Source organism: Pteropus medius, unplaced genomic scaffold (assembly GCF_902729225.1).
Source record: "Pteropus medius unplaced genomic scaffold, Ma_sr-lr_union100, whole genome shotgun sequence".
Taxonomy (NCBI): Eukaryota; Metazoa; Chordata; class Mammalia; order Chiroptera; family Pteropodidae; genus Pteropus; species Pteropus medius.
In genome coordinates this window covers 11,348,416-11,375,991 of record NW_024340699.1, presented here as the reverse complement: position 1 = coordinate 11,375,991, position 27,576 = coordinate 11,348,416, and the positions used below count along the sequence as shown (strand labels likewise).

Below are 27,576 nucleotides of genomic sequence, written 5' to 3'. Positions count from 1 at the left end.
ATATCCTGTCGATTTATTTTTCATTACGGGTAAGTACAGACGACCCACAGCCGCTCGCCCGCCCACCGCTCGGCCCCGCCCGCCCACCGCTCGGCCCCGCCCGCCCACCGCTCGGCCCCGCCCGCCCAACGCTCGGCCCCGCCCACAGCTTGTCCCCACCCACCCAAGGCCAAGCAATGGCTGAGCTTTGAATCACAAACAGGATCTGTAATGGCAGCTGCAAGAAAGTCATTTTGAAAGTCCAGCTGCGTTGAGAAAAGGAATTTCTAAATTCCAAACTGTTTTCCTTCCAAAGGACAGTATGTACGGGGTCTGAACATAATAGCTCCATTTAGAGAAAAGGTATGATTTGACAGGGGGCGTTCTGTAGGTGTCCTCTGCATCAGCAAGGAGGAACAAGCCCTCTGGTCTAAAGGCCAAGGGTGCAGAGAGGTGCAGAGGAGGCAGCCGGCGTCGCCCTCCCCAAGATCTCTGCAGGACCCAGCAAGGCTTCCCAGGCCTTGGCCAAGAGGTCAGGGAGGATCCAGCAAGAAAAGAGGAGACCCAGAAACACTGAATAGAAGGGAACTGCCATGGGTCATATCGTGTTCTCCCCACCCTCCCACATCATATGTTCAAGTCCCAACCTCCAGTACCTCTAAATGTACATTAGATCTTTAAAGAGGTGACTGAGTTAAAATGAGGCCATTAGGGTGGGTCTTAATCCAATCTGACTAGTGTCTTTATAAGAAGAGTCACCCAGGGTGTGAGTGAACAGAGGGACGACCACCGAGAACACGGAGAAAAAGTCGCCCTCTGCAACCCACAGAGAGAGAGAGGTCTTAGAAATCATCAACCATGCCGACACCTTGACCTTGGACTTCCAGCATCCAGAACTGTGAGAAAACACAGGACTGCTATTTAAGTCACACGGTCTGCGGTACTTTGTTGTGGCGGCCTTAGCAAACGAACACAGAAACCATCTCGAAGAACGTTCCCAGAGCAGTATCGAGTGGCCAAGCACAATGGAGACACCACCTGACATGGGGAAGTGCTCCCAGGAGTGGGAGTATGAGCGGATGCACAGAGGGCGACCAGCTGCATCCAAACATGGGGCCCCCACCCAGGAAGTGGAGAGATCACAGACTTCAGCAGTGGGTGCTGGCATGACCCACAAGCTGACCAGGACCCACACAGCGTGCCAGAGACCGGGCTGGGCCAGCCATGCCACAGCATGGCCCAGGGGACGGATGCAGCAAGGAGGCCCTCACACTGTCACAAAGCTGCATGTGCTTCCCCTGGCACCCACCCAGAGGCCCCTGGGGAAGGGGAAGGATGAAGAGAAGGGGAGGGAGCTCTGAAAGACTAGCATTTCCCCCAAAAAGGCTGTTTTCATTCCAAAGCATGTAAGTTACCTTTAACTGACGAGTTTGAGGGTTTCCCACCATATTTTCTTGCACCTTTGAATTATTGTGGATTCAGTGCCAACCAAATCATGGCATTACCCATGGCAAATAGCCATCTATAAATGGGACAGCAAGAAAAATGACCTAAACTTGGTCAACGCCGCAAATAAGCTTAAGGCTTTGGAGCACAGAATTTGAACTGTGTTGAAGGCCATTCAACCGGGTAAAGCTCCAGGAGCCCTGATGGGTTGGGTAGCATCATCTCTCTCTCTGGAGAGGTGGCACAAACCCCAGAAGCCACATTATATGAGGCGCTGGTCTGTCTCACCAGAGGGTGAGTTCCAGTCTAATGGCTTGGAGGTCTTCCTGCTTTTTTCCATTTTTAAAAGAGCAGATGTGCTCCTGGGAAAGAGAGATTGAGCTACCCAAACAAATCAGAGACGTGGAGGAATGGAAATAAACCAGGCATCTGCCTGCCATGGTGGCAGTGCCCGAAGAACTTGCATTAGCTGGACGGGAACACCCGGCCCGGGGGACTGCACGGCCTGGCTCAGCTCCTCGCCTGAGCGATGACAAATACAACTATCTTTGTTTTGGTCCTCGGCAGACACGAAGGAGGGTCTGTGGGTTATGTGTCCAGTTTGTTGACTCTCATAAAAGACATTCATAAATTTATTCTTAGTGTCAGGGGTGCTTGCCGGTGTCAAAGTCTTTTCACACAGTTGCTCCATGTTAAAACCAGCCACTCAGATGCATTTATAAATAATTGTCTGGGCTTCATTTAGCTAACAAACATGCCTGCCCCTCCCTCCCTCCCTCCCTTCCCCTCCCCTCTCTCCTCTCTCTCTCTCTCTCTCTCTCTCTTTCTCTCTCTTTCTCTCTCTCTCTCTCTCTCAAATCAACTCTAAAATCATTTCATAAACAACAGGAAGAATTTCCCATTAATATTAAAGTGTGTCTAGGTTGGTCATTTTAATAGAACTTTCCAGAGGGAACAAGCAGTCCTTCCATCTTGTCCATGTGAAACCTGTTCCCTTTTCAGAATGAGCTATTTGGCAGCCTCCATCGCTAGGACCAGCCGCAGCTTCCCCTCCCCACCACCCTATGTCCATCTCTTTCGCTTCTTTGCCCAAAAAGGAGGAACACAGCAAGGCCATAGAGAGACGCAGGCCGAGCCAGTCAGGAGAACGTGTCACCACCCTGAGGCCTTCACTTTTTCTACTCTGAACTCAGATCTCCAGAATTTTTCTTTTCAGGCCACCACCTACCTAGGACACAAAGGTAGAGTTACGGCTGTGTCATTTTTACTTGATATAACAGACCTTCTCACAGCCAGCCCCCTGCAAATAACAGGGGCTTAAAAGAAGATAGAAATTTCTTTCTCTTTTCCATAAAAGTAGTCTAGAGGTAGACAGCTTATAGTTGGTGTGGGGGCTCCACACTGTCACCTTCTGTCTCTGTACTTCGCCATCCCTGATGTGTCACCCCGTGGTCCAAGATGGCCGCTCAAGTCCAGGCACCATGTCTGCCTTCCAAGTAGCCAGAAGAAGCCAGAGGAGATGACGGGCATTCCCTCGCATTTAAGGTCACGTCGTGAGTCATCACACAGCTCTCCATCTCCTACCTTGCTGGACAGAACTCACTTAGCCAGATGAACTCACTTAGCTGCAAGGGAGGCGGGCACTAGCTAGGCAGCGGTGCTACCTGAAGAATAAACGCGGGGAAGAGTGGACAGTGGGGGGCCACCAGCCATCTCAACCACGACGAAGACTGCACGTGGTCACCTCCCATATTGCCTGCCAGCACCTATAACTCCGAACGCCCACACGGCACTGCCACTGTTCTGAAGAGTTTCCGTTTTCACATACCGTCTTTTTAAAGCTCACTTTCCACTCTTCGCTTTTTGTTTCCCAGAGTGGGGACTCTGAAAAGTTGGCCTGCCAGACCGAATTCAAGCTTAGTTCTCACCAGGTCAGGACCACATGTAGTCTTAAATTCCCGCCCCACGAGCCTTCATCAACGTGTGGAAGGTCCTAAGAGACCAGGCATGGAAAATGTCCCAGGAAAATCCCCACGAGTACAACCTGAAGTCAAAACGTGCATCTCACATCATTCCTGCTTCGCTCAGGGAGCAGCACAAACCTTCCAGCCTTTACGGTCCAGGCTCAGGAAGGTGCCAAAAGCCAGATGGAGGACGAAGCTGCTCTGGCTGGGGACTGACCCTGAGCTCCGTCAAAGGATGGAGCCCTTGCCTGGCCCAGGTCTGCAGAGCTAGGGGACAGTCTCCTGCTCTTCTGGGTCCAGCCTGGGTTCTAAGGACCAACCTCAGCTTGGACCCCACCCCGTCTGAGACCCCAAGCACTGTCCCCGCCTTGCCACATGGGGTTTCAGCCGGCTGTACGTGGCCTGTGTTAGTGGCCTCCGGGTGCCCTCCTGCCCCCTGCGCCACTGCTCCAGTCCAGTCCCCCGCCTGCTCCACGCACAGCAGCTGCATCGCTGCGGTGACAAACGCCAGTGAGCATCGCGCGTCGGAGCCACGTCCCCCCCCCATGAAACCCAGCCGCCCACACTGGGCGGGGGGCATGAGGAGAGTGGTGATGACAGGGAACCCTACCCAGCAGCTGTCATGGAGAGATGAAGAAAACCACGAGCAGGGATGCGAGCGAGGACACGTGAGCCACCACGCAGCCTCCCTGCATCGCCGGCAGGGTTTCCCGAACCGTGACCTAGCCCCTTCCCTCTGCAACATCCACCCGCGCCTCAGAAAGCAGCCGTCACCGGACGCTGAACGATGCACTGGGGGCCACGGCTCCTCCTCTGGCTCTGGCACCAAACTGCCAGCCTTCGAATCCCTGCTCTGCCACTCTGTCGGCGTGGCCTTGGGCACGTTACGAATCCTCTCTGTGCTTCAGTCTTCTCATCTGTGAAATGGGGGGTGGGGAGGATGATGGCACCCGCTTACCCGCTTCTCCGAGGGAGTGTGAGCATTACATAAGTCAGTGCCTGCGGGAAGCTTACAACAGTCGGAGTGAATGTTAGTGGTGGTGACAACGATGACGATGATGACAACCCGGCGCTGGAACACTTTCCACATCTTCTATGCTTCTCCCCGGGGGTCAGGATTCTGATTCACACCATCTTCCTGTCTCCAGTATGCAGCCTAAGGCCTGGATGCTCAATGTACATTTGCTGAATGACGAAACGAATGGAAACGAGAAGTATAGCACGAGGCATCGTGAAAAGCCGCAGGTTCGTTGGACAGAGGCTACAGGTGGGAAGCAAAGCCACCCCCCGCCTCCCCGCCAAGGAAGAGATCTGCATTTGTGCTCCCTAACACACATTCGGACCTCTAGCGACCACCGGAGGCTGGGACGGGACAGCTGCGCCCCACACGCGCTGTCTGGGATCTGGAATGGCACACACCTTTTTTATTCTGTGGACCCGACATGCTGATCCACCATGTGGGATAGGTGGGGACTCGAACCATTTGGACCCTCGGTCTTGGGGAAAATGAATGAGAGTCTTTCAGAGAGGGTCTTCTACGTGCATACCTAGGCACTCGCACACCCGATCTGCACACGCCCGCACTTTATTTAAACGGTGACAAAGCTCACTCAGTTCCTACATCCCCTGTCAGCGGAGAATGGACTAGGGGGAGCTGAGAGAGAGGAGGAAGCTGAGAGAAGCCACATGCCCCAGCCTCCGACACCCCAGGCGCCTTCCTAGCTTGGGGATTTCGCAGTGGCTGTTCCCTCCGCCTGGGACACTGTTCCCCCAAATGGCCACCTCCCTTTCTTCAAGTCTCTCCACCAATGCAATTCAAGTTCCTATCACACGCTCCTGATCTAACAGGTGCTCAGTACAAACCACGTGAATGGAGAAGTGGGCTCTGGGCAAGAAGTGACACGTCACAACTTAGGGGAGACATGATATCCTGCAGTGACGACAGGTAGGGCCTGGGGTGATTTCGCTTGGATATCAAAGAAAAAGGTGGCGCTTTCGGCTGCGGAGATGGGTATCGGGAGAGTGATGCTCCTAGAACCTTCCAACGGTGATTTCCTCTGGGGCTGAGATTGCGAGACATTTGCATTTTATATTTTCTACAGTTTTTATTTATATATATATATAAAGTAACTGTAAGTGTAAATGTAAATATATATATAACAGTAGATAATACAAATATCGTTACATTGAAAAAGGCAAAGTGAATGAATGCACACAGAAACGCATTCCACGCTAGAGGGACGCTCCGGCCCCTGAGGCCTGAAGCCCTGGGTCCAGCCTCCGAAGTCAGGGACAGGTCACCGTGAGCATCAGGGGAAGGAGGGAGGTCCTGGTGCGCAGCCACACGGCCCCAAACACATGATTTGGGGCCTGAGCCCCAGCCTTAATCTGGTCTCATTCTTAGTAACAGAGCCCTGACGTTCTTAGGGAAAGTTACACACACATACACACACCACCCCGAGTGGGAGCGTGACCCCGACCCAGGCACTCAGAGCATCAGAGATTCACTCGTGGGTGAGCATGCTCCCAATCAGAATTCATCGCAGGACCCCTCCCAGAGGCCAAAGGGCAAGCTGCTGTCTTCCATTGGACTTAAGTCTGGCCAGTGCTGCTGGCGGCCATCCTGCCACCACCCCAGGAGTACCACCCGCCTGAGGATGGAGCCAACACAGACGAAGACAGAGCCGAGAGACAGCGAGAGGCCCCGGTGTGCCATTTGGACACCTGGATGCAGCCACGCCTGAAGCTGCCCTACCCCACCCTGCTCAGTGTGATGAGCTGACTGTGTTTAGCTCAGTCTTCTCAGACCCAGTTAATGCAGGGACTCCTGAAATACAGACTTGGGTGTTCCCTAGACTCTTCCCCATGGGGAGAAGTCTGCTCATGGGCTCTCAGCAAGAACCGCTGTGGTGGAGTTCTATGAACGGAAGGGACCCCTGGAGTAGACAGAGTCCTTGCTCCAACCTGCACACCTGCACCCCGGTGCTTTCTGTTGCTTCTGTCCACGCCCACCCGCTCCTTCCACATATTTTGGTTTATGAAAGCCTGAAGCTGCGAGAAGTGTGTGGGGCTGACATTCGTCTGGGTGGCCCTGAGCTGATGACCAAAGGTCGCGGGGGTGTGAAAGCCCAGCTGTCTTGCTCGGAACCAACTCTGAGCATTGTTACACCCCAAGTGCCCCACAGGGGCTGAAGCTACTGGCATGGGCTCTGTCTAAAGTCTCTCTCTTGCTTGGCCTCATGTCCTGCATCCCATCCCTCACTGCCTTCCCTTGGGGACACTCACTTCATAAATCACCTGCACACAAACCCCCTGAGCGACATAACTTAAGACACCATGTGAGAACAGGCCCAGACCAAGTGCACTCTGAGCACGGGGCTGGGGAGCCTGGGGGTCATCTTTCTGCCAATCCCCCAGGAGACGGCACACAGTGACACAGGCTGTTGCTTCTCCCTCTTCCTCCCAGAAGCCACCGAGCAGTGGTTAAGCTGCCTCCAGAATGCCCACCACCCAGCTTTGTCACATAGGAAGGGAAACCAAACTAGCTCCCTGCCCAGGAAGAAGAACAACTGGGGCGACAAGGGACACTCGGGCACAGCCTGTTATCCCGACTCTGAGCCCTAACCTGGAGGCCAGCCTGCACAGTGCATTTGGACCTCTCCCTTCCCCAAGCTCTCACATTACCACACTGCTTCTGGAATGCTCAGCGGTCACTGGTTCAACTCCCATGGTCCAGTGACCCGGAGAACTCTAACAGGCAGCTCTCCAGGCCCATCCTGGATCGGCCCACAGTGCCATGTGCCAGGATCACACAATGGCGCTCGAGTTTCTCCCATTCCTGCGGACACGGGCAGCCTGAACTGAATTTCTGCTTCTTTTGCTGTCACTAAATAGGCTTTTACTCTCAACTCTTAGTGATGGTCACTCTACGGGCGTCCTTCCTGACTCTGTGGACAAAATGACCACAAGGAGAGTGTAAACCATACCCTGACACTGAGTGGGCACTAAGGCTGTTGTCTGCTCAGAAGCCGCTCGCTCCCCCTCCTACTGGTAAGAACCCCCCAAACCATGCCATTTTGAAGGCGTCTCTGATGAACAGGTGCCACAACCAAATAAATACATAAAACTCTGGCCAGGGTGATGGGCTGGCATAGACCCACGTCCACGGCCAGGCCAATGAGACTTGATGGTGGACTTGGGGGGTAGACATTCTTCTTTCTGCTGGATGTGACGCTGGGAACACATGAGCCTGGAGGTGCCAGGAGCCACCATAGGGAGGATTCGTTGGAGAGTGAAGTCAAAACACTCTCTTCTCTGTTATTGGGATTATGTTGTTGTTTTTATTTTGGTTTTCTGCTTATGCAGTTGGAAATGGATTTTTCTGTCACTTGTAACCAAAAGCACAATCATTAATAGAAATATTAATGGATAAAGTACAAGAGAGGAAACTGCCTCCAGCCCCAGCCCTGCCACTAATTTGTCACATGGCTTTGGTCCAGGCCCTTAACATCTAAGCCACAAACAGTGGCTAGGCAATGCAGAGGTCTCTTCCTGGCCCTGAACAGAGCATACCATATTTCTCTGCCTTTGCCTTCCTCCCTACAGAATTCTCCTTCAAAGCCAAGTTCAAACGTCCAGGAAGCCCATCGTCCTCTCCCAGATCCTCAGGGATCCCTCTACGTTTTGAATTCCTGCAACATTTACCTGTCTGTGCCACCGACCAGGTCTTGATATTTTCTGGCCGCAGTCCATGCACATGTGCTGTGCCACCCTAAGCTCCTAAGAATAACTAAGTACATCACCATATTCCAGACACCGTGTGAAACCAGCACGCGCAGGCTCCTGTGTGACAGCCACACCATCCTGCAGGTGGAAGGCGGTTATTATCTCAGTTTAAAGATGCAGAATTGAAGCTCAAAGAAAATGAGTCACTTGTCCGGGGTCGCCAGCCAGATGTGCCAGCACAGGGATTGTCTGATACGATAAATTTCTGGATCATACCCTCTCCTCACAGACACACTCCCTCAACCCCATGTCACTCATCACACATGCATCCCTCCCAGTTATCTGCTGATGGATTCGTCTGTCATGAGTGGATTTGGGGGGTGCATCTCCAGGCAGCCCAGGTGTGCAGAGTGGAGGGGCCAGCACCCCGGTGACGGCTCCGTCTGCTCCGCACAGAGTCCCACTCGCCACCTGGCCGGCAGGTAAGGTAACGTTCCCAGGGAATTCTGAGACAGCTCTCCAGGGAGCTGTGAAGGGCTGTGGCCAATGGACCAGCCATTCTCCCCCGGAACAGGAGAAACTCAGTTCCGGTCAAAAGCTCGCACTGTCACGCCCTGACCAACGGCACCCACGCTGTTCAGCCGAATGCTGAGCTGGACCCAAACCAGACCGTAAAGCAAACAAAGAGTTTCTTTCCAAAAAAAAAAAAAAAAACAGCAGACCAGTATGAACCTGGGCTGAACCTGTGTATTTTCTAAGACGACTGAACGAGAACAAAAACCAGACATCGAAATGTCGCGTGAACAAAACCAATATTCATCCCATCCGAGTTCTTGATCTGAAAAGACGTTCAGGAAGGAGCATTTCACCTCCCTGTGGGGCTCTGTGGGGTGTGCGACGGTGTTCTGACAAACACTGGGTGAAGAATGGGGGCTGGCTTTTTTTTAAATGTGGTTTTCAAAGTAATTTTATTTCAATCCTCCATAAATATGAATCAGAAACTCCGAGAGCTTCAGTTCCCCTTACGTTGACGAAGCATTTCGGGGCTCGATCCATTACAATAATGGAGCCTGAGAGCACCAGCCCAGAGGACAGAGCCTTGAGTCCCCGTCCCACGCTCCCCGGTGACCTCAGGCACATGACCCGGGGGCTGCGGTCACCAGCAGTCAGGGCAGGTGTGGCTCTCAGACAGCCTGACCCAGCCCGCTTGATGCTGGGCATGGAGCGTCTCCTTGAAGTCCTGACCCACACAAAGCATGGAACTAGAGGACAGTGTGCTGGGCTCACTCCACCCCAGTCCCCGGACAAGCTGCTTTCGAGGTCTCACAGTAGGAACCGAGCAGCCCCCCAGCCATGAACACCTGCTGACCATACCAATCCTAGGGTCTAAAGAAAAAACGGGGTGCCGACTGAATGAGGTGGGGTGAAGAGCCAACACCATCATCTGCTCCTTGCACCATCGCGGCCCGAACAAGAGAAAACCATTGTTCCACGGACCACAGACCAATCACACCCATTTCAAAGACCGAGGGCTTCCACACGGCTAACAGGAAGGAGTTGTTTAGGGGAGGTGGATGGAGAATAAGAAACAGGGAGGACTTTGCTTTCTGTTTTACACTCATACCCATCATTTGAAGGCTTCGTAAGGAGATGCATGCATTGCACTGATAATGTTTAAAATTAAGGCTAACGTTATGCATGTATATGAGCTAAGCATGTGACAAAGGCAGAAACCACAAAGGAAAAGACTGATAGGCTTAACCGCGTCAAATTGGGGAAAAAAGAAATGACCCAAAACTATATTAGGAGGGCAAAATATTTACAATATTAATGATAGTAATTATTTACTATCTTAACATAGAAAAAGCACTTAGGGAAAAGCCGCACTCCAATAGAAAAATGAGCAAAAGACATAAGTAAGCAATTCATGAAAGAAGAAACACCAATGGCCGATAAACATAAAATATTCATCCCCCCTAACAAATGAGGACACACAACAAGAAGTCAGATAATATCATGTCTATCGGACTAGCAAATATGTTTCAAAGCTTTTTTATAATTCTGGTTGATATGAGGACAGACAGGTAAACACCCTCATGCACTGTTTATCGAAGGGTTAATTGGTTAAACCTTTTTGGACGGCAATATTGCAAAACCTATTAATAACTTTTAAAATGTGCATAAACTTCAACACCACGATTCCACTTCTAAGCATTTACCCATAAGGAAAATCATCATGGCTAAAGAAACACGTATTTGGATGTCCAGTGAAGCACTGTTTATAAAAATGAAAAGTTGGAAATAGCCTCGCCGTCCAAACAATGAAGGACTGGTTTAATATATCATGGCATTATACACAGCGAATCTCCACGAGGCTATTAAATGACGCCAGAGAAAAAATATGAAACAACATGGAAATGTTCATGATATATTAAGTGAGAAACATTGGTTACAAATGGTTTGCACAATATGAAACCACTTTTATAAATAAATATAGACACACATCCACGTCGAATTTTTGAACATCTGATTACAGGCTATTTTAATTTTCTCCTTTATGTTTTTCTGCATGTTTTGTCATTAAAGATCTGTTTTTTAATTAAAAAAAAATATACCCAGTGCTGAAACGTATTCAAGAACCATTTTCAAGTAATCGATCAGTAAACAAATATCTTTAAATCAACAAGTTAAGAACCAAAGACATATCCAATGAGATAAAGTAGTATCAATTGTTCCAAGCAACCCCTATAATTAATCTTCTATGCCTTTTTTCCTAAGCCCATTGCATCTGAGTCCATTCAGATGAGGTCACTGCATTGCAAAACCTGCTGGGCTGGAACGCTCTCAAATCATAACCTTGTCTTAGGCACAGAAAAGCCTCAGCAGCTTGCTTTCTTATTTTCCTAGGAGAAAACAATTGCATCTTTAAAATTCAAGGTGGAAAGGCTTATTTCTGACGCCAGCCTTCCCACGGTTCCGGGACCAGGATGGCTTGGTTCTCCCGCGACACCACCGCTCTGTGCCAGGGCAAAATGCAGATTTTCAAAGGAAGAAAGGGGTCTGCTTGAAGAGGGAGAACGAGGGCGCTCGGCATCCTGCGCAACTTCTCTGGCGCCACGGCGCACACGCGCCGGGCGCGGCCCAGCTGCCCAGTAAACACTGGCTGAAGAACGCGGTGGCGGATTTCACGAGGCTTCTCCCACGGCTCCATCTGACCACACGTCCTTCACCAGAAATATCTCCCCTCTCAAGGGAGGCCAATGCAAAAAACGTGGAGGCCACAGGACTGAGACTTTTAGGACACCACCGCGTCTCAGTTAAGGGACAAGGTAGACACATGAGAGAAGTATAAACAGGACGCTAATGGATTGATTAATCCACTAATACTTCTGCTCCACTCTGTCTCTAGGGAGACCCCCGAAGCAGGCACCACCCTCCAGAAATAATGAAGCATGACCCGCAAACCTATTAATGACTCCCTATCACATACACGCACGTACTGGAAAGAAAGTCTCCTCGGCTCAATGAAGTCCTTTGGGCAAGTCAAGGAGACCATGTTGTCACTCCTGTGTGAATGTCTCTGGCCACTACACCAGAATTAAGGCATTCCCCGTCTATGGCCACGCCGCCCCGAACAAGCCCAATCCTGTCTGATCTTGGAAGCTAAGCAGGGTCGGGCCTGGTTAGTACTTGGATGGGCAACCACCTAGGAAGACACCACCTAGGTGCTGTAGGCGTAAAAAATAAAAAATAAGGGATTGTAAGCTGACAAGGTCCTTGCAATCTGTGAGGTCAACCAAGGGTTGCCTTGCCAGAAAAAGAAAAAAAAAAAGAAAGAATAGAGAAAGAAATTAAGGCATCTCCAGTTACTGGGTTATTGGTTCTCCCCAGGATCCAGGTGATAGTCCCCTTTGACGTAACACCAAGAGAGGGTTTCATCTCTAACGTACCATTTTTTTGACTGAATAATGGGATTGCAAAAGAAATTTATCTTCACTGGCTTTAAAACACCCTGGATTCCCCACCCCACACACACACACATGCATGCACACACACACACACACACACACACACACACACACAGGCACATTCTGACCAATGGAATCACCGACCGTTGCAGAGGCTATAAGCACAGTCGTTAATTCACTTGGACATGACCTGCAGCTAAATCTCTCTTAACCATAATTCTCACAGAAGGTGTTCTGTTTTCTTTTAGAGACCCACTTGGCAGAAAGCTGGAGAGAAAACTTCCTGAGGGTAAGTTTTTGTACACAAGGTAGGTTCCAGAAGGTCTTTGGAGGGGATCAGACGAAAGTTTGTCAGAGGTGAAGTTGCTAAGACACTGTAAGCCAGAAACCGTTTGCTGAATGGGATTACGCTAGCGTGCTACGGGTTTTGGCCCTGAGCAGTGGGATAAAGGAGAAGGTAGAGAATAGCCTTGCGGCCAGACCAGGGAGGGGGAAGACACTGGAAATCATCAGATGGACATCGGAAAGGCAAAAGCTCACCCACGCCACCTTGTCCCAAGTCAGGACACCTGTCTTTAACGGCTGGACTGGTTTGGTAAGTGACAAGCGCTGAGCGCAAAGTGTTTAAAAGCCACTTTACTAAAAGATGGGGGTTTGTTCACTTGCATGTAGAATCTTTAAAAAAACAACAAATGAACAAACAAAACCGAAACAGACCCATAGGTATGGAGAACAAGCTGAAGGTTGCCCAACGGTGGGGTGAGGAGGGTGAGTGAAAAGGAAAAAAAATGTTTAATAATTTTAAAAACCACTTTACTAAAAGAATGGGGTTTGTTGTATAAAAGTTCTCTGTCAAATACATGACGCTTGCCATTTTTAGCTGGAAATCTGGTTCACGCTATTTATGCAGAGGCTGATGGGACTCTTAGATGACTTCTGTACATATTCGAGTGTGCCTGCTCACTCTTCGTTTTGCATATGGTCAGCACCGAATGCATGTTTGCTGCAGAAAGAGATAAATGAATGGCTGCCTTCGGAAAGCAAACATTTCCAAACATTTGGCCACAAAACTGGGGGAAATGCTGAAGATCTAATAGGATAGGAACCTGACCCACTCTCGTACGAACTGAAGGATCCCATCTGGGACTCTCCCCACGAGAGGACAAAAAAAAAAAAAAAAAGATATGTAAACAAAGGAGAAAAAGAAGCGGACCCACTGAAGAGTTTAAGAAATTGGGAATGATGTTCGTTCGTTTCCTTCTAGCTCATACCCAGCAAGGCCAGGCACAATCACGTTCTCCTGTCCCTGACCCTCTCCCGCCCACGCTCCGTGATGGGGCCAAGCCCTCAACTAGGCATGTCAAGGCCAGCACTGTGGTGGCCCAGGGCCTGGCCACAGAATACAGCCACTGACTCTTCTCTGCCCAATTCTCTCCACGTCTCAGGGATGAGACCCCCCCAAATCCATGGAGGATTAAGAAAAGGACATGTGACAATCCACGCTCTGCCTGGAGCTGTATGACCCGAGGGTGGCAGGCAGGCTCTCCCACCACTAGACAGATGCAGGATCATTTTTGGTGCAGGTTAGTTGCATATTTACTGTTAAAGTAGTGATCGATTTGTTTCTATCATTTATTGATATTTCCTAGGGAAATTAGAGCCAATCCACGAAACACGCCTTCGGACGAGTGCTTGCCAAAGTGACATCCCACGAGCATCCCTTTCAAAAATGAGTTTGAGGTGAGGGCGTAGTTAGGGAACGAGACCCTGTGACTCTAGCTTGGGGGCCTTTGGGGTCCCTTCCTTGCCATCAGTCCTGCAAACCCGACAGACACACACAGAAGTAACAGCTTCCAGAGAGCCTGCAAACCACAGAACGCTCTGAGAGGGCGTGCAGTTCAGGAAAATAGCCTGCCAGCCTCCCCTTAACCTTTTTTCCACATCGTGCATATTATTAGCTCACAGGACACACCTTCCAAGTTAGTGCTCCATATTTTCTAAATTTTACCTTTGGGTAAAATCTGACCATGAAAAGGCTGAATGTTTGAGCCCGAGAGTTCTGGGTTTTCATATAAATCGTTTTTATCGGAAGAGCCTTGCTTACACGGCATCCGCCTCCACAGAGGGGTTTTGTTGGTGAGATGTAAAAATTTCATTGCTCCATGGTGGTAAGGACGCCCTCGACCTCCCTCCAAGAAAATCAAGGCAGAAACCTGCTCAGCCTCTAATGCAAGAAGAGCTGTTCCTCCCCTGAGCGAGCTGGCTGGGGTGCAGCTGGCGGACAGTCGGAATCTTCTTGCGGATCTTATTTCCCTCTTTGCTTTGGCCACCAGGAAGCTCACTGCCAGATTTGCACTCTGCCTTTAGAAACTGTGCAAGACTTTAAGGCTCCACTGTCTTTGCCCAGGTCTACCTCTGACACGTTCTTATCATCTTGCCTTGTCCACCTTCTCCCTGACATCCTCATTCACCTAGGCTGCCCTGCTGGTTCCTATGTGTTGGCTATAAGGTGTCTTGGATCCAGGAGGGAGGAACTCACAGAGGTCTCAGTGTTCCTTTCATTCCATGAAGACAGAGCAGGGAAGGGCATCTGGGCCACAGGGTGAGAAAGGCCTGTCTGCACATAGGAAAACGAGCATCCTGTTTGCTCCAGGGAGGAACATTTTGCATTTTTACGTGGTTTGCTTTTTATACTTCTGGTAGATTGTGGTTTTCTGAAATTATTTGTTTGGGTGTAAATCATCGAAAGCGATGTTTATACATTGCTTGCCTATTTTAGGTTTCGTCTTTTTTAAATTCTTGTGTACTTAAGAGCCTGGGGCTACTTGTAGCCCACCTGCACTGCACGTGAAAACGCTGGGCGACTTCCCTCAAAATCTCAGACACCAATCCGGCACCTCTTCCGTGCCCTCAGCTGACAGTAACATCTGGCACACGCAGATGGCAGCTCGCAGGCTGAGGCCAGCATCTGCCTGGCCTTCCATCGTCACTGGAACCCCTAGTGCGACCTCCCGGCCACGCGAGCATTCTTAACTTTAGTACCCGTCCGCGTCAGGCGGGAAGGGAGACACTCCAGATGTGCTTTCGTGGCATCCAGTCTCTCCTTATGGACACGGTGCTTGGTCTCTGCCACGCAGGATGCTGAGTAGAGTTCTCGCCACTTTACCAGCAAGAAAATTCAGACTCGGCGAGTTAAGTAAGTTGGGTTTGCATGTCACGCTTCACTCAGTGAGTGGCAGGGACATTGGGAAGGGCGAGAAACGAACAATTGAAAAACTGGCTGAGAATTCAAGGAGCTTGGGTAGAAGGGCAGCTTGAGATGAAATCGTGGAATGTGATTTTCAATGGCCCTGCTCCCACCTCCTTCATTCTAAAAATCTCCTTTCTACTCCATCTTATCCCTCCCCGGAAGTCTGCCAAGAGGCCCACTGCCCCTCTCCCCCGCTGTCCCCCCTGTCTAAGTCTCTTCCAGCCCCAACCCCTGTCCTCTCTTTCCATCCTCTGCTTCAGGGAAAGGGCCCTAGGGGTGGGAGAAGTGTGACAACTTAATTCACCCCAAGGCGATTGCGATGTTCCTTTCTTAATGTATTCCTTCTCTGAGAGAGAGCTGCATTTTTAGATGAGACCACAGAGAAGCACCCACACCTTGAGTCAAGGAACAAAATCTCTAAATGCAGGACATTCAAGCAGTAAGTGGGAGTTCGGGGTGTATTTCAAGTGGCGGCCCGCTGCCTGCCCCCGGCTCCCCGCCAGAGCAAAGCCTGAGCCCCCACAGCGCAGTGTTGCAGACGAAAACACCCATCCCAGGGCCCTCTGTCCAGTGCCCTGTTACCTTTTATGGCTGGCCTATGGCAAAGAACAGAGATGTCACTGATGGAAGATTGCCTGGGATGGGTCTAGAGGTCAGAAGTGCAGGGGTCGCAGCCCAGGGCACTGCCCACCTTGAGCCAGGCTGGACCAGACCTCAGTGCCCATCCTTCCTCAAGAACCAGACCGGCCTCCAACAGACAGCTCCTCCAAAGGCCTCGCCCCCCTCAGGGCCCCGCAGCTCAGCCAGTTCTCTGAGCCTACTGGTTCCCTTCAGTCGGGAATCGAATGCAGGCGGCCTGGGCTGGACATCCGAACCCCCAGCCCTAGTGGAGAGAGGAAAGCCCAGTGCCTCCCAGCCAGGCCCAGCCCCCGCTCTGGCCAAGACAGGCAGCCCTCCCCCATCTGGGCACAGCAGCCACTGCAAACACAGGAGCGAGGCCATGCCGGGCACACTTTTTCCTCCCCAGGCACCCTATGAGGGTCTCTGATGGCCTTGGCTCGAAGTTTTTCTGGCCTGTCCAGTCTAGGCCAAGCCTTGGGCCGCGAGAGGTCAAACACGTGCAGGAAAATGGAAAAAGTGTGTCTATGCTCACGCTCTCTGAGTGGCAGACCCAGGAGTTAAGGACCAGATGCTGCGAGGCTTTAGTCTTCCTCATCACCAGATGTTTGGCCAGGCCCGATTGCCCCGGGCCAATAAAATGTCACAGTCCCCACTCAAGGTAAGTCACCTCGCTCGGGGGCACATGTCACACTGCCCTGGGGCTGCAACACCTCTGAGGCCCTGGGAAGGCAAATCACTCCCCCCAGGCCAAGAGCTGGTCTTTAGAGGACTTTTGTGTTTGCCTTGGGGCTTTGTCTTTGGCTTGTTTGCTGCATTTCCATAAATTGACAAAAATGTAAGAAAATTCCGTTTCCTTGAATTCCTCAGCTAGATGAACATTTGTGCTCAGTGACTCACTCTGATACAGTGTGTCAAGGAAAGGTGACTGGGACAAGATGCAGCCTGTCCCACAGAGAAGCACAAAAGAACATTCCAGGCATTCGCCCGCTCGCCTGTTCCTTCAACACTCCACATCAGCCTGGAAAGAGAAACAGGGCCCCCAGACTTGGCCCTCCGGGAGCTCCCCCAAGTCTAGTGAGGGAGACAGATGTGGAAGAAAAGCATGGTATTTATTATTTGTTGGAGTCTTGAAGAATGAGCAGAAGAGATCCCCTCCTCAGGGGCTTCTTAGAGGCATTCTCTTCCTGCCACATGTATCCAGAACCGACTCAGTGCTCCAAGGCAGGCCACTCCAGCCCTCAGCCAGGGTCCCTAGAGGCTGCTGTGGCTCATGTGGGCCCCTCCGCCCAATGTCCCCCTCCCCCAGATCAGGGGGAGAACACTGGAGCCAGCAGCAAGAAGGAAGATGGCCTGGAGGAGACAAATCTGGCCCTCGGATGTTTCTCTGGGCTTCTAGAATATTTTCTAAAGTTTGAATTAATGCCATCATTTAAAAATGGGAATATTTCGCATAAAAATTATCTTGACTTTTTCTCTTTTTTTGGAAAAATGGAGGATATGCTGATACCGGGCCCATATTCCCGCATGGCATCTCCAGGCTGGGGCTAAGTGACAGATGTCCCCATCAGATGGCACACATACCAGTTAGGCCTTTGCCGTGTAAGAAACCACCCCAAAGTTTAGTGGCTTAGAACAACAATCGTTTATTAGCTACGGTGCCAAGTGTCGGCAACTTGGGCAGGGCTCAGCCAAGCATCTCTTCAGCTGGTCTTGCCCAGGCTCACACATATGGTTGCGGTCAAAGGCTGACAGGTGGTGGACAGGACACCTGGATTCTCCTTCACATGGCCTGTCCCCCAACCTAGCTTGGTGCTCATGCATCAGCAAGAGAGGGCAAGCCTCGATAAACAAGCCTCCGCCCACATGCCTTTTATTAATGTCCCACTGGGTAAAGCCAGACACAAGATCAGCTAGATTCCTGAGTTAGGGGGAGACATCTCACCTCTTGAGAGGCGGAGCTACAAAGAATCTGTGATTATTTTTCTCATGGGCGCTCCCCACCTTGGGGGTCAGCTGCCATTCCTCCTTAAACCTGGGCAGCTGGTTTTCTTACACCCGGACTTCTTCAAAGCCTCACTGTACCCGGAGCCCCGCAGGCACCCAAGTTAAGGAACTAAACATAGACCTCTTCCGCGACAGGGCTCAGAACGAGCTTGCCCGGCCGCTCGCTCGCACGCGTGGGAAGGTGGAACGGATCTGATGAAAATAAAACCCGGGAAGAGGATCCAAAGAAGCAGGCGAGGCTACTACTCAGCGATCCCACAGAAAGTCAGGATGGCCGCGACCCAGGGTGGTGAACGGGGAGGCAGGGACAGCAGTGGGATGCGGAGGGTCTCGGGCACGAAACGCGCGATCGGGGAGGGGTGAGGGCACGAGGCAGTGCCAGGCTTACAATCTGCGGCCTGGGGAAAACTCCCAAAGAGGACAATGCGGGCGTGAAAAGGGGAGGAGACTCCCCTTGCACGGTCAAGTCTCATCCAACTGGCCCTGCGGCCCGGGGAGGCGGTGACGGCCCGCGCTGTACCCTGCAGGGCGTGCGGGGGACCTGGAGGATGGCCAAGCAGGGTGCTTGAGGGGTAAAACCGAGTCTCAATGCGCCGAAGCTCCAGTTCACAGCACGGAACATCTCCAGACGGCTCGGAGGGTGTCCGGGGAGGGCTCAGTGCACGGGGGATGGGGGGAGGGGCGGGGGGCCGAGGGCAAGTTCTACCAGAACCAGCAGGCAGCCCCTGTCACAGTAAAAACGGTTGTCCTTTCCCCTCTTTCCATGAGAACTGTTTGGCTTCTGTTCCCACGGGTACGAGAGTGTGTCCGAAGTTAATCAACGTCTCACAGGCTTAAATATACATTTAAGCAACAAAGGGCTCGACACCCCCTGTGAAGTACTCTTGATGAAAATGAATGAATCTAATCAAACCTGCAGACTTGACTGCTAGGATACAGGAAATACCGGGTACGAAGGAACAGGTAAAAGCAACACCGTGAAGAGACCCTCATCTGGAACGTGGGACTTTATGCAACTCACCTCGCCCAGCCTTTCGTCACGGTTATTTTAGAAAGAGGACAGAGCTGCACTTCTAGAATGAGACTAGACTGTTCTAGAAAGAGGCGTATCATGCAAATGCAATGCAGGAACTCTGACTGGATTCTAATCCCTAAAAAAAGCTAAAATCCCAGCCATAAAACACACTTGGGGGCTAATTGGGGGAACTAGCATGGATTGCACGTTAAATGCTATTAGAAAATGATTGTTTCTTTGGCACGATAATGACATCGTGTATATATAGGAGAACTTTCTGACTTTAGGAGAGACGTGCAAATATATTTAAGGTTGGTGCCAAATACTGTCTCTTGGTGCCAAACTCACCTTCTGTACTTGGCCTTGGATGTTGGATGTGGGACTCTACAAACCACAGGGCAAACTCTGCCAAAAGGAGGCACTAGAGAGTCTGCGAGGCTGGAGGAGGAAGAAGGGACTTGTCCCTTCCTGTCCCGTCCTGTCCCTGCTCTGCAGCCCAGCACTGCTTCGTCACCCTAGCAGCAGCCACTGAATCCAGTGTCACAGACACCAACTCCCTCTGGCCAGTCCTCTCCTCGGAGGCCTGGGTCCCAGCCCCACGGCTCAGAGACCAGCGCCAGCCAAGCAGCCGCTCGGCCTCAGAGATCGGAGTTCCAGCGACGCGAAGCCTCTCTCTAGGTTCCCAGTTTAATAATCCCAACCTTGCACCTTTATGCCGCCAGCGCTAAGGATGGTACCCACTTCCTGAAAACGCCTCCTCCGTGATTCCTCAGAATTCTCTTTTTACTCCTAGTTACCTCGCTAATAACTTTATACCTAATCGTATCATTATAGGAAATTCTCTCCACTCAAATAGCAGGAGCGGTTTCTGCCTCTTGAATGGAAGAAGTGCCAGAACGTTTGCCGTTTGCTTTAAAAGAGTTAAGCCAAAATGAAAACAATACAGATACGCAGACATGCATCCGCAAAGCTGTAACACACGCGGGTGCACAAACACACATCGAGACCAAGGAAAAGGAGGCAAAATCACTGAATCTAGCTGGTGAGTATAGTGGCTCTACTGGCAGTCACCCGCGGAGGCCCTGACTTGGACACAAGACCCCTCGAATCATTCCAGCAGAAAGAATCTGTGTTTTCATCATAGCAGGAGGACACTCCACAAACTCTCTGGAAAATAGCTTGAATAGTGACCATCGTCGCCATCCGTTCCAAATCTCTGAGCTAAACCCTTCCTTCTTCAGATGTAGCCGCTTCTTCTAGCTCTTTCCTCCTACAGAGGCCCCTTTTTCTATGAAAAGGCCTCCCCTATACCTTATTAAATTATCCTGCACCCGTCTCTTGGCAGAAAACTATCAAAACCCCATAACCACCTTCAGAGTTCTCGTTCCTTTTTAAGTTTTTTTGTGGGGTGGGTCGGGTTTTATTGAAAGATAACTGACATACACAGCTGTCTTCATTTAAAATGTAAAACAATGATTTGACATATGTACATATTGCAAAATGATCGCCATATAAGGCATTGTTCTTTCGTGAACACTCGTGCTTTTTCTCTAAGCCTCTGACCACTGGGCCACCATGAAAGGCTGGCCTCTCATTTGCTCCTGATCGCTACACCCAGGCCGTGCTGGATTTCTCCCTGTCGTTTCCGGGTAGTCCTGTTTGCGTGACACCACTGACCAATCGCTCTGCATGCCACCGCGGCTCATTTAGCCTGCATTCTTCCCTTCACCAGTGGCGCCCTCGCTCGCTCCCATTTTTGGTGAATGCTGCTGGTTTTACTGCCGTAAGAAAACCATTTGGCTACCCCAGTCCCAGTTCAATTTCACGCAGACGAGGAAGGCGTGGGTGAATTCTAAGATGACCTGAAAACAGACCAGGAAAAGGGGTGGGTCTAAGACCACTTGGTCCTAACTGCTCAGCGGTTTCCTGCGATGACAGTGGCTCCTTGTCTTGTCTCCCCTCCCAAATGCCTCCCCATCTAGTGAAGTGAGGCTCAGCTGCTGCATGCCTCATAAAATGTTATCCCTTTCTTCCAGGGAGAAGACAAAGGGCCAATCAACCGTAAAAGATGCTCCTCCCACTCACTATCAGGAAGATGAACATAAGACAACGAAACAACACTTTTCAGCCTTCAGATCGTGTGGAAACAAACTATTTGACACACTGAGGATCAGAGAGGATACGGGGGAGTAAGGACTCTCAAATCCTGTTGGTCGGGCTCTAATTTGGTGGAGCCACCGTGGAGAATAAATTTTAGTATGTAGTAACATTTTAAACACACTTACCTATAAAGAAGCCATCACACCTCTCATCACCCACGCCTTCCACAAATGCACAGAGAGCATGGATGTGAATGTTCGCTGCGTTTCTTGAAATAGGGACAGAGTGGAAGCAACCTAAACAGCCATCGATAGGGCAACAGATAAACTGATGTGCAGCCATCCCCTGAAATACGAGCAGTCGTAGAAAAGAATGTGGTAGACAGAAGCCATGAGACCCAGCAGTGGTGACTACGTCAGCAGGCCGGTCTTGATCCCTGATACTGTCACTGACTAAGGAAACCAGAGGTCCTTGGAGAAATGGATGAGTTCGGGGCTGAGGCAGGGCAGGTTCAAGGTGAACCTGGAACATTTTGTAATGCCAGAAAGTCATGAAGTACTCAAAAAAAAAAAAAAAATGATGGGTACATTTCACAAAGACACAGGAAGGGGCTGCCACTGGCCAAAGCTGGTACAATTTGAGGACCAAAATAATTAAGGATAGTAATAAGTTATAGACCACTAGAAAATTAGAAGCTATAGAAAATTAGAACCAATACATGGGGGAGAAGGGAGGACTCTAGCTTAGAGTGGCATGCCAAGGTTACTGCTATACATGGTGGATTTGTTAGGCTGGCAAACCATCATTCTGCAGACATCGTAATAAAGACTGGCTCAGGCAAGAATTATCAATGGATGCTGAATCTGGGGAAAGGGTTGATAATGAGTAGGCTATTTGCATGGTCTTAAGTGTCTTCCAGCAGACGGCCAATCAGTTGCAAGGCAGTAGCAGACAAATCAGACAACACTTTGACCAGGTGATCAAAAAGAGCATCAACGGCGAGGAGCAGATGGACAGTGCACCTGTGCAGATGTGGTATGCTGAGAAGGATTCATCGCCTACAGGATATTCTGACTGAAAGTGTCTAACCTGAATCTAATCATCAGTCTGATAATGAAAGAACATCAGAAAACCCAAAATAAGACGCAGTCTATTTGATAAAAAGTGACTGTATTCTCCAAAAGTGTCATGATCATCAGCTACAGTTTGCATCATTTGCGTGCCCTGAGGCGGCGGGCACGTACAGTGCCGAGCCCACCCCGGGGCTGGCTTCCGGCAACGGCTTGTTGCGATTCATCCCACCTCTTCCTAGTGATTTGCTTCCATGCACTCTTTCCCCGTGAGCCCGGAGGCTATTTAAGGAAAAGTCCTTCCTTCCCTCACTCATTTCTCTGCTTCCAACTGTGCCCCACAGAACACTTTGTACATTAGTGCCTGACAAACATTTGGTGGCAGGGTAAATGAACCTTGTCACAGAAAATCTGGGACGACGTGTAAGTATGTGGTGAGGCCCCGAGGTTGACTTTCGAATTATCAAGTATAAGTAAACATGGCCTCTGACGTCACCCTGTCGAAATCTGTAAGTGCCAAGAAGATGAAGAGACGACCGATGGCCCGCATGGTCCTGATGGATGGCGGAGAGAGAGCACCGAGGGAATTCCTCAAGGTCAAGGGCGTGACTTAACAACAGGTGTTACTGAAAAAGGTTTGGGAAAGGCCAACCTGACAAAACCAAACAGGCTTTTTCACTGTAGACTTTCTCATCTCCTTTAATATGCTAATGTACTTCATGAATATCCAACAGAACATATTGCAGGCTTATTTCACTATAACCCCTCCGTCTTTTTTTTTTTTTAGGATCTCAAGGCCTAAATCCCATAGAAGATTCTTTAAAAACGCTGCTCGAAGCTATTTCTCCACTGTCAGGGTACTGTAAGGATATTCCTTAGTGGAAATTCTACACCATAACTTGCTCATCTAACCCAAGAGAGAAAGGGAATTAAAAATACCCAAAAGCTTAAGGGTCACTATCGGGTCCCTCGTACTCCCCCTCGTCCTTTGCCCTGCTGGTCCAAGGAACATATGCAAAGGACGCTGACAAAAAATCAGAGCGATGACACTCAAACTGAAAAGAGAGACCCCAGTATCACCATTCCAACCATTTCGGCTCCACTTCATCCTGTGCGTTCAGCTCTGCTCATCAATGGACCGGACAAATGGCTGAAATCGCCAGGATCCTGCACTGTGGCCAAGTCACAGAGCACACCTGTCTCTGCCCCAGCAGACTGGACCACTGAGCAACTGTCCCATAGGATGGGACTAAAAAGACCAGTAGCCACATTCATGCTCATTATGACCTCAAAAACAGACATGGTGACAGTACAAATGATCTCCTTTATTCATTATCTCTGAGTAAAGGAAATCAGTTATTTTAGCCCGCACAGCATCTATGACCCTTTTGGGGGGTAACGACACACTCTTCTTGTGGGGAGTCATTCTTCCCCGCCCCTCCTCCCCTACTGCATACAGTCTTGATGGGCCTGTCAACCGAAGTGCCCCGTGCCCCCTTGCCCAAGGAATGGGCACCGGACCCAAAACAAATCAAGGAGACCTTCTCCCACCCAGGAATTCCAAAACCAGAGGAGAGTAACACAAGGCCAACAAAGTTAGGCTTGACGAGCTTGCCAGCCTTTCGGTTCTGCTGAAATGCACAGGACAAGACCCCGGCATTGTCCCGGTCCCCCTCCATCGTGTGACTCAGGCACTCAGCTTTTCTTTTGATCCTGCGAATAGTCTCAGTGTCCTACTGATAAATTCCCAGAGTGTTTCTTTAATCTGAAGAACCTCGCCCAACACACTGAGCGAAACGAGCTCAGTGGGTCCCTACTCACCCTTCCTGGAAAATCACTGGACTTCAAACCTGACAGTGACCCGAAAGCCTCCCTAATGGCCTAACCGCATTTTATGGGGCGGTGGGAAGGACACTGCTCTAGGCAACACAGCAGTCAGGTCCCTCACCTGCCTATTCCCTAAGCAGATTCCCAAACAATTTCCATTTTCCATGGAGATACAACCTAAACTGCCGGTTAGGAGGTTGGAACTGTGACGATTTTTCCTTCCTTCCGGTGCCAAAAACAGGCCTGCACTGCCACTTCTCCCAAGAACACATACATCCTTTAGCCAAGGAAGCATCTGCACCCCCCAAAACGGTCACAGCCTGCCACTCATCACAGCCCTTCAGCTCCGTGTTCTCTGCAGCCTCCTGCCTTGAATAAGGAGATCCGAGCACAGAGCGTCTGTTCCCACCCTAGTGTGAGCAGCTCACCAGGGATCGCACACCACGCCAAGGACATTCCAGTTCTGAGTGTGGCCCCGGTACGTCTCATTTCGTCTGCAAAGCACGAGTTTCCTCAAGAGGGAGATGTTTTGGGCACATGCGTAGTGGCCAACGTGCAGTTCTCCCTTATATGCAGAACACAAAATCATCGCATAAAAATCCGACCCAACTGCCAGTGTGGGGTTTAAAATAAACAAACTCACCCCTAAAATTACCTCTCTGGGCTGGCCAGGCGAGCACCTCGGAGTCACGGGCGAACAATCGGAGCGCAGCGTTCCTCGGCGAAGGGCCGGGGACCAGAGCCTCTGTTTCTTCCCTGTTGAGCTGAGGTCTTTGCTGATCACCGCACACACATTCCAAATCTGTGCCCTTTGAAAAAGCAAAGGCAAAGGAGAGTTGGTGCGGGCTCTTCTCAGCAGGGTGGCCTGGGGCTGGCAGGACCAGGGCCAGGAAGGAGCCCAGACCCGCCTGCCCTCTCCCAGGGGACTCGGGAAGATGCCCAGCTGGTGAGCCCGGGCCTTTGCTCGTGCTTTCCCCGTGCCCTGGATGGCCTTTGTTCCCGTCCTCATTTAAGGAAGCATTCTCCAAACCCCAGCTCCCTCTCCTCCTCCCACCCCAAGCGAGGTGCCTGCCGCCCACCCCATCCCCTCAGTACTGAAACTCCACCATGAGGCATTTTCAGTGCCCATCATGAGTCCGCCTCTCTCTCTCTGTCACAGGACGACTGTGAGCAACTGGAGGGCTCTCGGCGCGTTTATCTGCATGTCCACAGCAAGCACTCAGTGAAGAGAACAGAGCCAAAGACACAGAGCATTGTAGGCACAGCGACAATCACAGCTCCTGGCCCCAGGAGGGAGCGGCTGTCGACGGAGCCAGACCCACCGAGTCCAGGGAAGAGACACCCTGGCCTCACTATCTGCGACCTTTCACACAGCCAGCATTTCCCAAAGTGTCGGGACGAGTGGTACCTTTAAGACGCTATAGAGAGGAGCGTCTGAGATCGAGGGATCCGGAACCAGATAGGTAGGTTCAAATTCTGCGTCCACTGCTCACGATGGTATGAACGTGGGCGAGTTAACCTCCCGATGCCTCTGTCTCTTAACCTGTGAGATGGGCATCATTATCACACGACATCAGAGAGTTGTTGTAACGAAAAGCTGAGTTAATCTATACAAAACGCACAGCACCTCCACTACGTACTGGTTCTTCATACCTAAAATGGTTCGTGTTTGTACTGTGACGGAGCCTTAAATAGCATTAAGTCGGGGAATGAATTTGCTCTCAATTCTCTTTCGAACTTTCTGATCATGTCAAGGAAAAAGTCACAGTTTAATGCTCCTATGACTTTCCTAGACATCTAAAACTTGCTGTTCTCTCTTGGAACAAAAAGGCCTGAAGCGCCAGTCTCCGGCGGGCAAAAAGACGTAGCTGAAACGCACAGAGCGCATTATCGTTACCACTTAATGGCAACTGACTCTGGTTTTCTACTTATGATAGTAGAAATGATGATAGATAAAATTATGAAATTATGATAGATATAATTTCCCACTTAAAATAAATTCGTTGATATTGAACAGTAAGTTTGGAGGAAAATATGAAATAATATAAGTAGTTGCACAGGTACTATGCCAAAAATCACGAAAGCGAGACTCAATGCCTCAAGTAGAAAAAACACCAACATCACTCAGGGAGGCCTGGAGCAGACCACCGGAAGCATGCTGACCCCAGAAGGGCACAGGAAGCCGACCGATGACAAAGGCCTGCCCCCAGAGGAGGCCAGGACCTCAAAGTGCCCCCTGAGACAACACATGGCACAAGATGGCAAACACTGCTGAGCTTGGAGGTGTGTCTGCTGCCCCCAGCCTGGGCGTAGGTTGGCACCGGTGGAGCGGTTTAGGGGGCCCCAGAGAAAAGGGTAGGGTACTGAGGGGGGCAGGGGGGACACTGGGCTGGCAGGCACCGACACCTACCGCGAGGCCACGAGAGAGAAAAGCAGACTTCCACAGACACCGAGTGAGGGTCACCTTCCCCGGAACCCACTGTCTCCTGCATTCCCGGCCGCCCGTGCATCTGAGGATAAGCGCTGGAAGGGAGCGGTTTCGAGGAGAAAAGAAGCCCCTTGGGCTTTTCCAGGCCATGTTGCAAAACAGCTCGGTGGCGTCTCTGGGCAAACGGGACACTCGGCGCAAGCTACGATCCCATGATTTTCTTTGCGTTTTGGCCCATCTATCTGTGATGCTCAGTGGAGGGGGGTTCAGTAAATAGGTCTAACTTGCTTTCAAACCAGCTGTGTTCCCTTTCCCTGTGACTCATAGGCTGGGCTCACCCACAGACACAGACAGCCTTCACCCTGTCTTCCGGCCGGCTGGCCACCGAAACCATGCCCTGGACGTGCATGGGGAGGGGCGTGCAGAGGACTCACCACGCCTCTGCCCTCGACCAGCAAGGGTGACAAGGCGGAGGCCAGCCCTCCAGGAGCTCCCGGGCTGTTGGAAGAGAGAGTTGTGTGAGCAACTAGCTCTGAAACAAGAACAGCTACCACTTCCGAAGGGTCTGTGCACATTATCTCTGAGCCTCGCATCTTGTACATGAGGGAACTCTGGCAAAATGACAAGCAGCCAGGAAGTGGCACTGGCTATTTTGTGAAGCCGGGTCTCTGTGCCGCAAGCCCAGCCCCCACTGCCTCCCAAGGACATGAGGGTCACGATGGCACCATCAAGAGGGCTGGGAGAATACAGATTTAGTCCCCTTCAGGGAGATGAGGGAAGGGTCCCTGGAAAAGGCAAACTTTGAGATGAGACCTTAAGGACAAGTAAGGACTTTGTGGGCAAAACAAAATAAGCCAGACCACATTCATTCATTCACTCATTCATTCCACGCTATATTTCCGGCACTGCGTTAGGCACCAGGAATATGGAGGTGAACACACACAGCCCCTACTCCCTAAAAGTTTACTTCCTAGTGGATGAGACAGGAAAAAAATGAAAAGTTATTACTGATCGTGTGTGCTGTGTAGAGACTTGTAAGGAACTAAAATGGAGACTATCAGAGAAACCTATTTCAAAATGGTCAGGGGAGGTCTTTCTGAGGAGGCGACGTTTTTGCTGAGGCCGAAAGATGAGGGGAAGGTGCTGTCTGCGTACAGTAAGGGTAGGGGGAGTGTTGCA

The 27,576-nt window shown here is 50.7% G+C and overlaps 1 protein-coding gene and 1 pseudogene across 1 annotated transcript in view; one reads left to right on the top strand and one right to left on the bottom strand.

Annotated features, from left to right (window-relative positions):
* The window catches only part of LOC120613647 (uncharacterized), a 116,366-nt gene that overhangs the window by 59,040 nt on the left and 29,750 nt on the right, over positions 1-27,576 (bottom strand). The window contains exon 3 of the mRNA XM_039876358.1: positions 24,625-24,778. Within this exon, the coding sequence (XP_039732292.1) occupies positions 24,625-24,778 (154 nt within the window). The remainder of the gene's footprint in view (positions 1-24,624; positions 24,779-27,576) is intronic.
* Positions 11,727-11,851, top strand: LOC120616992 (uncharacterized; annotated as a pseudogene).